Source organism: Cynara cardunculus (assembly GCF_001531365.2).
Source record: "Cynara cardunculus var. scolymus isolate 2C chromosome LG 3, CcrdV1, whole genome shotgun sequence".
Taxonomy (NCBI): Eukaryota; Viridiplantae; Streptophyta; class Magnoliopsida; order Asterales; family Asteraceae; genus Cynara; species Cynara cardunculus.
Window position 1 is genome coordinate 4980855 of NC_037530.1, and position 12884 is coordinate 4993738.

General features: G+C 33.3%; 1 protein-coding gene across 1 annotated transcript; it reads right to left on the bottom strand.

Moving 5' to 3' along the window:
• Nucleotides 1-831: 831 nt before the first annotated feature.
• LOC112510417 (peptidyl-prolyl cis-trans isomerase FKBP53) lies at nucleotides 832-5870 on the bottom strand. Its single transcript, XM_025115827.1, has 11 exons — nucleotides 5789-5870; nucleotides 5610-5683; nucleotides 4179-4414; nucleotides 3587-3732; nucleotides 2744-3095; nucleotides 2458-2616; nucleotides 1970-2156; nucleotides 1713-1800; nucleotides 1594-1635; nucleotides 1460-1508; nucleotides 832-1203 (listed from the first exon to the last, which is right to left on the bottom strand). Exons 1-11 carry the CDS (start codon nucleotides 5799-5801, stop codon nucleotides 1122-1124), a joined length of 1428 nt encoding a protein of 475 aa, XP_024971595.1. The 5' UTR covers nucleotides 5802-5870; the 3' UTR covers nucleotides 832-1121.
• Nucleotides 5871-12884: the final 7014 nt, after the last annotated feature.

The window sequence follows — 12884 nt, forward strand, 5'->3', positions numbered from 1 at the left end:
TTTTAGTTTCAAACTGAATCATTTATGATTATATTTTTTACAAAATATGGAAAGAAAAACACATATTATCTTGATTGGATTAAAAGAGATCGATGACTCCTAAAGGTGTTTTTATGAAAAGGAATTATCATCAAAACCCAACCTAAAATGGCAACAATTGATATAGATTGGGAAGCTAACTTTGTAAAATGCTTTAACTAAAAGAAATAGTCGACAAAAATGATTAAATACACATAATGCTAAGAAAGTCGATTAGAAAACCCTAGCTAAGCAAGTTGACAACTGACAAATTGACATTTAGACATCCATTTGACTAGAAAGTTTGCAAGGATGATTCCATGTGTATCTTTTTTATGTTAAAATCTTACGTTTGTGCGGAGAAAATTAGTAGTAGCAACTTACAAGGTACATTTGGAGCATTTCCAACAAATTCCCCTAAATTTCTGCAAAATAAAAAACCAAAAGTCAAAGTCTTCAAAAAAAATTTATATTTATTTTCAAAAGATTCTCAATTTTGAAGAATCCAAAATTTTTTATTCTTCTACTAAAATATTATTTCTCTATCTACATATTTGTTTTCGAAGTTTCCTTTTTTGTCACTTGATAATCATTTTCAAGGGTTCTCCATATTTAGAGAAAAAACCTTCTTCCTCGTACTTTTTCTATTTTGAAAATAGTTTTAAATAAGTTAAAACAAAACATTGACTCAAAATTCTCTTTTTTGCTGTTTAGGAGAAGCTGTTGGACTTGTGAACCCCACATTTCAGCGACCTACACCAGTCTTAATTGAGACCAATAAACAACCAGTTTAGATATAAAGACCAAGGAATCAGAACCTACACCAGACCCACAACCAATAACTAGTTTCCAAGAGTACAAAATGAAGACAAGAAAAACATGACATAATGCAATTACAAACGAAAACAACACGAAATGGGTTTTAAACTGGCACCACACCTGCTCCTTCACTTCCTCCAAACCAAAATTGCAAAAAGGAAATGTGTAATTAATACACGCTATAACCAAAACAAAATCTCATCATCTCAAGATTTCTCTTCAACCATGTCATTGACATGGATGGACAAAATTTTTGGGCATACTCCCACAACTCCTTTCTGCAACTAATTCACATCTATCAGTTCAACATCGAAAACCAGCCATGAGTTTGGCGGTATTTGCGAACCAGCACCTTTAGCACCATACCTGAACCAACAACATAAAAACGAGAATTAACGAATACAGAAGTGCTTTTCAAAGAAACTCGGCAGAAGGATCACATAAAGATTAAAACCAACCCAACCCAACCCAACCCAGAGGTGCGGTCTGAGAGGGGTAAGATGTACGTAGACCTAATCTCTGCTCAGAAGAGTAGAGCGACTGTTTCCGTGAAGAACTCACGCTTGTAATATTAACAAATAAAAGCAGTTACACGAGAAACATAAGCAAGAAAAGAAAATACCCCATGGCCGGAGGGATTGTCAGTCTTCTTTTATCCCCAACACGCATGCCTGAAATGAACAAGATTCACACATAATTAATCAACTATAAAGTGATGGAGCACTACAAATCAGGGAAAATCTCTCAAAAGACTACCTTTAACACCGACATCCCATCCTGCAATCACTTGCCCGACACCTGGGAAAATGAAAAAAACAGAGTTCAGCACATAAAATCATGTTACATTAAAAACATCCAGCTTATTAGAATGATACCTAGGCGAAACTTGAACGGTGCCTTCCCAATATTAGAGTCAAATATTTTCTCATTCTTCTTCAGCTTGCCAATGTAACGCACGCTAACCTAATGAGAACGAAAAAAGTTCCTTGTTAGTTAAAAAATACTGAAAACCCTAAAAAATAAATGACAAAAGCTTTGCGCTCATGTTGATTATTACATTAAGTCAATTCATAACTTAGCTACACAAATGACATTTACAATGTGCATATAAGATATGTTTATCGAAACTCACCTTCTTCCCAGGATCGGCTCGTTTTCCAGCTGGTTTACCCATTTGAATCTCTTCGATTACCAATCCATTAGGAAAGGTTCTAACTTGAGATGGTTTGGCTTCACCAGGTGTATTCTCCTGCTGTTTGCTCTTCTTGTCCTTCTTTGCATTCTTATTCTTGGAGTCGGTATTTACCTCAGATGCAACCCTTGAGTATATTCAACAAAGAATTAGTGAACTTTAACATTTATTGCACAATCCTAAATGTGTAAGCAACAGTTAAGTTTTATTTCTATTTGTTTTATGTGTTTATAAAGTACATTGACTTCCAACTGAATGCATTGATGGTGACTGACTACAGGCTGGTATGGTCACTTTTTGATATTTTCTTATCTCTAAGTGATGAAGAGTTAAAGAAAATACATTCTTTTGAGTCTTTCGGTCTTGATTGGTTTCATACTTGATCCTTTCTTATCTCTGAGTGACAAAAAGATATATAAAATACTTACTTTGGAGTCTTTTGTTCCTGATTCGTTTCTTCCTCATTCTGAACTACATTGTTGCTATCGTTACCACCTTTCTGCACATCTTTTACTTTCTTGTTCTTCTTCTTCTTTGCTTTCTTGACATCCACTTCTGGTGTTGAAGCTTCTACATTTGCTGGCTGGCTGATAAATGATAATCCAAAGGCAGCATAATGTTACTAAACAACAAAAACAGCAAAAAACTAATATACTTTCTTGAGGATACCATACTGCCTCCAGATAACTTCTGGAATAACATTGAAAGTCATACCTCGCCAGATCATCACCCATAACAGAGTCCTCTCTCTTTCGTTTTGCTGTATGTTCAGAATCATTCATCCCTTTTTTCCTCTTGGCTTGCCCATTTTCACCCTTGCCAGTTGATACTTCTGAATTTTGTTTGTCATTTGGAACACTAGCTTTGTCCTTAGCAGAAGAAGATATTGGAAAGCCATCCTCATCTTCACTCTCCAATACTGGAACACTACTAGAACTTTTTGGAACAATTTGTTTCTGAGAACTATCATCATTATTAGAGGTTCGTTTATTCTTCTTCTTTGATTGTTCAGGAACGGCATTCTTGTTGGCAGGTGTCTCATCATCAACAATCTCCTCAATTCTCACTGATAGAAAGTAAATTTAACTTAATACTTGCAAAATTCTTTGAAATCTTACACTCTAATATAACTAAAATGTAATAGTGAAACAAGAATAAATACAACAATAACATGCAGAGCACGGTCTACATGTTTCTTAGATACCCACTCGTTAGTAACTTGCACTTGACTTTCTCATTCAAAAAAATTTATCCGCAACAAGAAATGGAAATAGTCCTGGCCAAATTCATCAACCGCAATTTTCATGATTTCCTAATAGTTATCCATAACTGAGGGCAAGATATTGCAGAGATAAAAGTGGCAAAAGAACATGAAAGAAACAAGTAAACTGAAAAGATAAAGTGAGAGATAAGTGGACATAAAATTGCATGCTTGACCAATGGTTCAGCCGCCTCTGTTGAGAAAATAGGACGATAAATACCATGTAAATTATGAAAACATACAAGGATCTGTCTGTAACTGCAACTGATATAAAATACGCAACCAAAGAGATATACCTCCACTGTTAGGTACAGTCGAGGGATCAAACATATCCATTTCGTTATCAGTGAGGTCATCTTCATCACCTTCATCATCAAAGGCAAAGTCACTATCATCTCCAGAGTCAAGCTCTTCCTCTAAGATACCTACCTCATCAGAATCACTTCAAAATCTTGTTAAAGAAAAGCCATCATTACACAAAGAGATACTGGTTGCTTTTATATAAATCCAATGAGTTCTCTAAATGAATAATCCCATCCAATAATAAATGGGATGAGAAACCTAATAAGAAACAGACCATGGTGCACAAAGCTCCCTTTCTTTAAGAGATCATATGATGGACTGGACTTAACAGAAATGGTATGACAAATCCCAACATCAAGTGTACGGCTTGAACTGTATCAAGTCCACACCTGTGTGGCAATACCTTGGAGCCAAAGTTTGAAATCCTTTACATCCCTCTTTCGACTTTAGATAAAAAGAATAACAAATCCCATCAGCTATACGACTGATTTGATCCCTTGACTGTTGGGTCACCAGGTGTCAGATTTGTATCGTGCAACGTTTCAAAAAATCATGTTACAAATGGATTAAAATTTAAAAGGATACGATTCGTAGTCATCTCCATCAGAATCTGGCTTTTCTCCGTAAAAGAACCCAGACAGATGAATGCTGTGAGGACCTTCCACTGAGAATGTTACCTCATCATATTCCTCAAACTCAATATTCAGCGAGCAAGTCTCCATTTTTCTTGGCAGTAGTGAGCATAAGTATATTGGTTTCTTATCACCAACATTACACACAACAACAGCCTTCTCTTTTGATGAACCACTACCTAATGTTGCCTATATCAGCATAAAAGACAAGTTGTCACCTTCCATTGTCTTGCATATACCGATACATTAAAAGAAAACTAAAACCAACCAGACTTAGCGTAGTACTAAAGCAATAATTCAAGTATGAGCTTAAAAGATATGCAATTACGAATTCGACCAACACAACGAACACATAATGCTACATCTTACCAAAGCAAACAAAACCAAATGGTCCTGGTATATCTCACTCGAAAGCAGTGACTAAGAGAGGTATGTACGTAAATTTGTCCTCTATCTCAAAGAATAGAGTGTTTCCATGAAGACCCCCAGCTTGAGCAAAAGGGCGAGGAAAAAGAACCAAGACTAGTAAATAGACATACTGCTACACCTTGTTTTGCTATATGCACATTCAAATTGAAGGGGAAAAAAAAAGGAGATCCAGGTACATGGGAAAACTAGCCATGCAACAGTACTATCTTGGACGCAGCATTCAATTCATACCAGAAAGATCCGAGGTTTATCATAATCATGAATTCATGATGATTCTTGTAAATCTCCAACTTGTACATTCACATTTATAAACTAACTCAAGATAAAAACAAACAACATCTAGAGAAGATCCAAGCTGGCAAATAACATTAATAAGGACTTATAAGAAGACTAATATCAGATGCCATTTAACAACATCAATAATTACCAAGATCAAGTGTCAGAGAACCCAATTATTTTTATCATAACTACACTTTAACAGAAAAAGCTATAACTTTGGTTTCAGCTTCAAATTTTGGATTTGTTCTAAAAGTCTAAAGCTGAAATTGTGCATCCAAAACCTATAGCTCAGACTGCAACTATAGAACAACAACGCTAGGTCCATTTCAAAACTAGGGTTTAATTCATGAGATAACATAACCATCACTTTGCTTCAGCTTAACAAAATCCAGCTATCGTAAGTACATAATACAGCGTACAGAATTTGTGCATTCATAACCTATAACTCAGATTGGAACAGTAGACCAACAAAACCAGGTTCATGTCAAAACTCGAATTTAGTTCATGACATAACAGAACCATCATTCAAACTTGCATCAACTTAACAAAAATACAACCATCATAAGTACACAAATCGGCATACAAAACGTTTTCACAATTGGAGTGTTCGTATCAGTTAAAGAACAATCTTATGCATATAAAAGCGCTTAAAATTCTTCGAGCGTCAAAAACAAACCTGCGAAAGATGCAGCCTTCCTCTTTCATCATCGTACTGATGAAGGTATGGTTTACCGGGCTTTATCTCAATTCCTGGACGTTAAACAACACATGAACAACGTTAACAAAACAATCCACCGAATATCTGAATGAAATATAATAGCAACAAATTTGAAACTTCTGATGATCAAAACTAACCCCAAAAAGCCATTATTCAGGTCGCAAAAACGAGATTGAAAATTGGTCTCGGCTTAAACCCTAAAGGAGAGTGGTAATGAACTACGGTCACTTGGCGATTCAGGTAAACTAAACCCTCCGTTTTCGCATTTGGGCTAACCAACACTTATTAAGGCCCACAATTGATAAATCTCAAATTAGTTTTTAAAAAAAGAGCCCATGGAAGACTGATTCCCATAGTCCACACAGATGGGCCAAATAAGGGGAACCCGACTAATCTGGTCAACTCAATCCAAAAAAACTCAATCCGAGGTAGTGATAGCCAAACCGGTCAGGCCTGGCCCAGGACCAGCGGAGGACCGGGACCGGCCAAAGACCAGCCCGGCTTGGGACCGGTAAGGACTGGTTATAGGACCGAAATCTGGGACCGGTTATGGATTTGGGGTGTTTCGTGGGACCGGAACCGACCGGTTATGGACCGGCCCAGTCCGATTTTTAAAAAATGTAACTGTTTTTTTTAAATGTAGCCGTTTTTTGCCCTTTTTTTGTATTTTTTGCTTTCTAAACACTATATATAAGTGTCTTGGTTGAGGGATTTACATATCAAGTTCTTGATTCGCAAAAAACGCAAAAAAAAAACGTTCACAATTATCAGTTTTTCGCTATATTTTGTAAGACAATGTAATATATATATATTAAAGAAGAAACCATGAGTGTTTGAGGTGGCCTCTCTTAAAGCCTAGAACCTTATTTTTCTTTTTTCTCCTTCATTCTCTCAATATTCACTATTATATTTTTTTTTGTCAATTTATGTTTTTTAGTTAAATGTTTGCATTCAACTCCAAACCATTCATCTCCTTCTATATTAAGTCTAATGGCATAACTCCAAATCATTCATTTTTTCTCATTAATCATATATATATATAAACAACAACTATTTATTCATCTTCATCTCTCACACCCTCTCAAATTCTATATCTATCTTATACATCTCTAAATTTATTTATTTTCTCTTTGGTTTTTCTTTTATTTTACTATTGATAATCTTCATAGTTTTTTTTTGTTTTTTCACTTCTCCCATAATTTTATGTATGTTTGTATCGTTATTTAGATTGCATTATAGTTTTTATACATTATGTCATGAAGATTTGAAGAAGTCTTCAAGTTCAATATTTGATTTTTTTGGTTGCAATATAAGGTAATAATTTTATATTGATTTGTTTCACGATTTTGATTGCATTATAATTTTATTTATGTTTTTATCGTGATTTTTGTTTGCATTATAACTCTATGTATTAGGTGAAGATTTAAAATGTTCATGTTCACTATGTAATTTTTACTTATGTTGAACGTTTTTTGGTTTGCATGTTTTCGAGTTCTTTAACGTTTATATATCAAGTCTTGAAAATTTGAAGTTTTCAAGTTTGGGTTGTGGGAATTTTTTATTATAATCTAAGGTAAAGATTTTATGCAAGTTTGTTTTGTAATTTAGAGTGTATTAGAATGTTATGTATGTTTGTATCATGATTTTGATTGGATTATATTTTTAAGCATGTTCTTATCGTAAGTTTAGTCGTATTATAATTTTATGTATGTTCATGTTGTGATTTTGATTGCATTATAATTTTATCTATTGGGTTATAAATATTTGAAATCTTTAAGTTTAGTGTGTGATTTTTTACATATCGTATGGTTGGTCCATTCACTATTGTGTTTTTTAAAGTCAATGTGTGTGTTGAGGATGAAAAATGGTACATGTACATCATCTTTTGAAGGAGACATATCGTTATGTGGAGTATTTTTTATTCTTAAGTTTGTGTCAGATTCCTTAATATTCTTGTCGTTATTATTACTCATTTTATTTAGTTCTACAACTTTATTACTAAACAAATCTCTCTCTCAGTATATATATATATATATTAAAATTTCACTAACTATATTTTATTTAACTTTTTCGAATTATTTGAATACGATTTGTTGATGATTCTATTAACAATTAATATATATTTATATAGACAATCCTCATATCATTAATCAAAGTACTCATACTACCGCGCAATGCGTGATTCTCATACTAGTTTTAATTACAATAAAACGCATTTTTAAAGTGTATTTGAGTGACCCAATTACAAATTTTATAATGTATTAAAAATATATATCATTAAAAAATAAAAATAAAAAAAATATTTTTTAATAACCGGTTACAATAAAGCTTGTCGGGCTCAACTTTTTCGAGCGGGACAGGTTATGGCCAGTTATGAGAAATCTTAGGACTGGTTGGGCCCGACCCGGGACTGGTTTTTGGCCTTTACTAATCGAGGTAATCTGATACATAGTTGATACAAGATTAGGTCAAACCGCATCTATTAGGTTGGAATTGAGTTAAGGTGGTTTGCACCCAACCCAACCCGATGCCTTTATATACTTAGATTTAATATGATTCTTAAGTCCTTGACGAACATATGTACATTAGATATTAGGCTAATACGTAATTAGCTATATGGAAAGTTACATTACAATTTCATCTGTAATTTTACTTTCTTATTTGCGTTAACCTTTAACTTTCTTTTTGAGTTTGTTAGCATTTTGCGTGTGTAACCATTTTGATTTTACTTCGTTTACACATAAACATGTAGCTAGACTATAAAATGATCTATCAAAGTTTCAACCGGACCAACTCAACTCAACTCGCACGGTTTGGGTTGGGTTGGGTTGGTATGTAGTTTTGCTTGGGTTGAGTGGAGCTGAAATTTTTCAAACCGCAAACATTGGGTTAAGTTGTTTAAATTCCTTCAACCCGACATACCCAACCCATGAGCAGCCCTATGCCAAATGGGTCCGGCCTGGCCGGGGACCGATTTGGGACCAGTTATAGTTTTCGTCAAAAGAAGGTCTGGCCCGACCTGGGACAGGTTTGGGACCGGTTATGGGTCCGGTATAGGATTGGCCCGACTTTTCAAAAATATTATCATTTTATTACTGTTGCCCAACCACCATATGACCATTTTCCCCCATTTTTGACCTTTTTTGTCTCATTTACCCTTTTTTTATTAACCTGGATATACAACCCGCTATGCGAGTCGACTAATCCCAGGGCGACCACCTACTTTGCAAGTAGCCCGGAGTCACCGCATTTGAACCTCCGTGGCCACAAAGGGATTTTTGTTCCTCCTTGGATTTGAACCTGGAACCTCCTGGCACCTTTGACCTTTGGAGCCAAGCTCAAACCAATCAGGCACAACCCTTATGGTTCCGTCTATTCATCTATACTATATCATAAATCATTTGATAAAAACTCTTAAAAACCATTTATATGCATAAAGTATCGTTTATATATGCATATTACTTAAAATTCAAAATTACAATAAAAGCTTCATATTTGAATATGTGTAACTAACAGCAGATAAATATAATCAAATAAAGATAAATATCTCAATTTAAATATAAAAAAAATCAAGTATAATTAGGATAATCATTGAGTCATAACTGAATACTTAATCATTGTTTTTTTAATAAAAACTTGTATTATTAAACCAAAAATAAATTAGTTAGCTATTAAGTCTAAATTAAATTATAATAAAAATTTTGAATTAAAGAAATTATAAAAAAACAAGAACTTTTAAATAGTTAATTTGATACTAATATCTATATTTTTTTTTCCAAAATTTTAAGATATCTTCAAGTTTCTATTTTATTCAAAAATAAAAATGTTATCTCTTTTTCAAAACCACATAATAGCCAAAAGGTCTACAAACGCATGGTTTGTACTTTCAAAATCCTCACAAACCCAATGAAAGGCATTTACAAATAATCAAGAAATCTCATTTGACGCAATAAATATCATTTTGAGCAATCATTGAAGATTTATGTCTCAAAATAACCAATAAACTCATTATAATTTCTCAGGTTTGAGACCAAAACATACCCAAATGGAAAAAATCAACAAATATGAAACAAATTCATCAAGATGTATTTAAAACCCAAAATGGAGGTATTTTAACATGTATATATAGTTTTGCAAAGAAACTAGAACTCACATTGCTAGATTTATGCTAAATTCAGTTTCTAAACCAAATACTGAGCTTCCTTTAGTAAAGACTTGAAATCCCCAAGCTACAACTCCAAATCTATTGTGTTAAGCCCTCAAAAACACTTCCCTTAATCCCAAACTATACACAAATAAACCCAAGATAAGATTGAAGGTGAAAAGAACCAAACCCTAGATCTTAAAAGAAAAGGTTAAATGGTTACTTTAAAAAATGGAGTCTTAAAATTGCCAAAAAAAATCCTCCCAATGACCTTCAAAACTGGGTCTGAGGTCCCAAAACAATCAGATCTAGAAGGAATGGAGGGGGGGGGGAGAGTTGGGGAAGAATAAGTGAGAAAAACCACAAAATACGCAGCTTAAAAAGTCCTTGACTAGTTCCCGCGATCTTGCCTGTGACCCGAGGTCGCACGATAAGTTGCGCATGTGCCCTGCCACGCCAACAATGACATATGCAACCTTGGGTCGCACGCTAGGTCATGTGGCTCCCCTTTTCACATTTTTCTCCCCTTTTTCGTATCCGATTTGATCCTCGATGATTTCAATATGATACTTATATAAAACCTTAACTAATTAATTACATATTAATGGTCAAACGATCATCACAAAACCTAAATAAAAGCTTTCAAAATCATGGGCATTACATGAGAATACTTTGATAAATAGAAGACTTCTTATGTTTTGATTTTGTTGTGATAATTATGTGATAAGTAAAAAACCAGTGATTGTCAGTCTACAATCATCGACTCTGTTTGTTCATTATATGATTTTGCAGTTTTTTTTTCCGTTTTACCTCTACATACCTTCGATATTCCTAAATATTTATTTAATATTTTACCGTGACTTAAAACAGAATGATGGTTTTACTAGTGTTCTTGTATTTGTGTAAATCACATGTGTTCTCATTTTATATAGTGATGAATCTGGAGAAACGTAAAGAAAACAACTATGTTTTGTTTCATACGGAAAGAGAAACATGGCAACGATCTATTGTTCCCTTGTCGGGAATTCATACTAAAAGATCCTAAAAGTGGATCACAAGACCAAGTAACGGGACCAATTATATTGTGAACCGATAACAAGAGAGTAATCGAGGCTCGAGATGATTCTTAGTGTCTGGGACCATTAGCCATGTGAGTGGTTCCATATATGACTTGTCTCATGCAGTGACAATGCGTACAAGTGGACAGTGGTATCAAGTAATGGTTATCGATTAGAAATGACTGGAGTTGGGACAATACAATGGAGGTTCTTTACGCACAAAATCTAATATCTTGGAAATGTAATTCATGTTCCATTTATTTCCAAATGACTCGTATCCAGTAGTAAGTTAGAATATTTGAAAGTTAGGATGACCCACGTGGGATGTTGGTCGAAGAATACATCCCAAGTCATGAGATGCACAATTGAAACTTGCAGATGAATTTCCCAATGGGTTTGTATTATCAGATAATTTGAGTTCTATGAGCAATAACTCTTCTCTTGATCTCTAAAATCGTCGATGTATCTTGATTGTTTTTAATTTTGAAAATATTGAAGTTTGTTGGTGAATTTATGTTGATATTTTGAGAAATTCAGGGAATACAATTAATGAATATTTATTTCAAATCAAATATTTTAACCCATGAGAATCTGACATTTTTTTTATCAATATATACATTTTTGTCATGTTCGTTCGATAAAGAAATTTATTCCAAGTAAGCGTTTAGTAAACGACCCCTTAATTCATGTTAATATTATTAAAATTAGAGTAAAATAATATAAGTCAATATGATTAATTAATAAACATATTATGTAAATACAAAACTGAAAACACAAGAATACAATACCATTTTTTTCTGTATTTTCTTGATTATTTTTAATACTTCGATAAAAATGGGTTTTGTAAAACATTCTTAAGCATTTTAATAAAGGACTTAGGGGCCGTTTACCAAATGCTTGCTCGGGTAAGTGAACACCAAATCACATTACCTTACCGGATGAATATGGTAAGGACCAAGAATCTTACCTGGTAAGAGCGAGACAGGGACCAAGAGTCTTACCCGGTAAGTGAGGGCGATGATTCTTACCACGGTAAGCGCTTACCGGGTAATTATTGCATACGATACCATTTTGGTGGACTAAAATTTTACCCAGTAAATCATGATAGTGTTAAATTTTGTCGGTAAGTACTTACCGGGTAAGTGTTTGGTAAACGACCCTTTAATAAGACTTTTAATTTATAACATTAACAGGTCAACAACTATATATCTTATACACGTGTTACAATAAGTATTACAACAAAATTATGTTTATAGGAGGCCACCAATTTTTAAACGTTCTAATATATTGCTTTATAAGACTTACTTTATAAGACCAAATAATAAAGCGTCATATCTAAAGGTGTAAACGTTTATACGACACTTTTATGCATCTTAACAAGTTTTTAAAACATTTTTAATACAAAGTGCATTATCTATTTTATGAGACACTTTTGAGAAAGTACTTATAAACTCATCTTTTTATAAGACACTTGATTTTATAAAACACATTTTTTAATATTATCCTATAAAATAGCTAATACGATGCATTTTTATAAAAATGTCCCGAAAAGCTTATTACGACGCGCCAAAAACATTCTATAAATTTATTACGACGTATTTAGATAGAAAACTTTATTGTTTGGTCCTATAAATTAAGTCTTATAAAACTGTTTACCATGACCCTTAATTTTTTTAACGTCGTATAAACCCAATTTTATTGTAGTGAAGTAATACAGACAAAATTGGACAACCTAACAAATTACATTCTTATAAAACATATTTCTAACCATCTTATTAGATTGCATTATAATACAATTGATAAAAAATTAATTATCCTATTAATATTTTTATAAGACACTTTTTTCATAACAATTATATAAAATCAATTTAAAAACAGATACTGTTGTCACATTATTAAGCGGATGCCCTTTAAGATAGATGAAAAGGTGTGTAAACTCATTTGATATGTTTTTAGTCGAATTCCACAGTTTTGATGGATTTTTTAAGTTTTTTGGTTGATTTCAAAAGATTTTTTTTTCATGTTTTTTGG

Bases quoted from the DNA above. Each gene is read 5' to 3' on its own strand.
- LOC112510417 (XM_025115827.1), bottom strand. The intron at 3,733-4,178 runs GTATCCTTTTAA...AAGATTTTGAAG, and splicing joins GATGGAGATGACTACGAATC to TGATTCTGATGAGGTAGGTA. The intron at 1,636-1,712 runs GTATCATTCTAA...TCATTTTCCCAG, and splicing joins ACCGTTCAAGTTTCGCCTAG to GTGTCGGGCAAGTGATTGCA.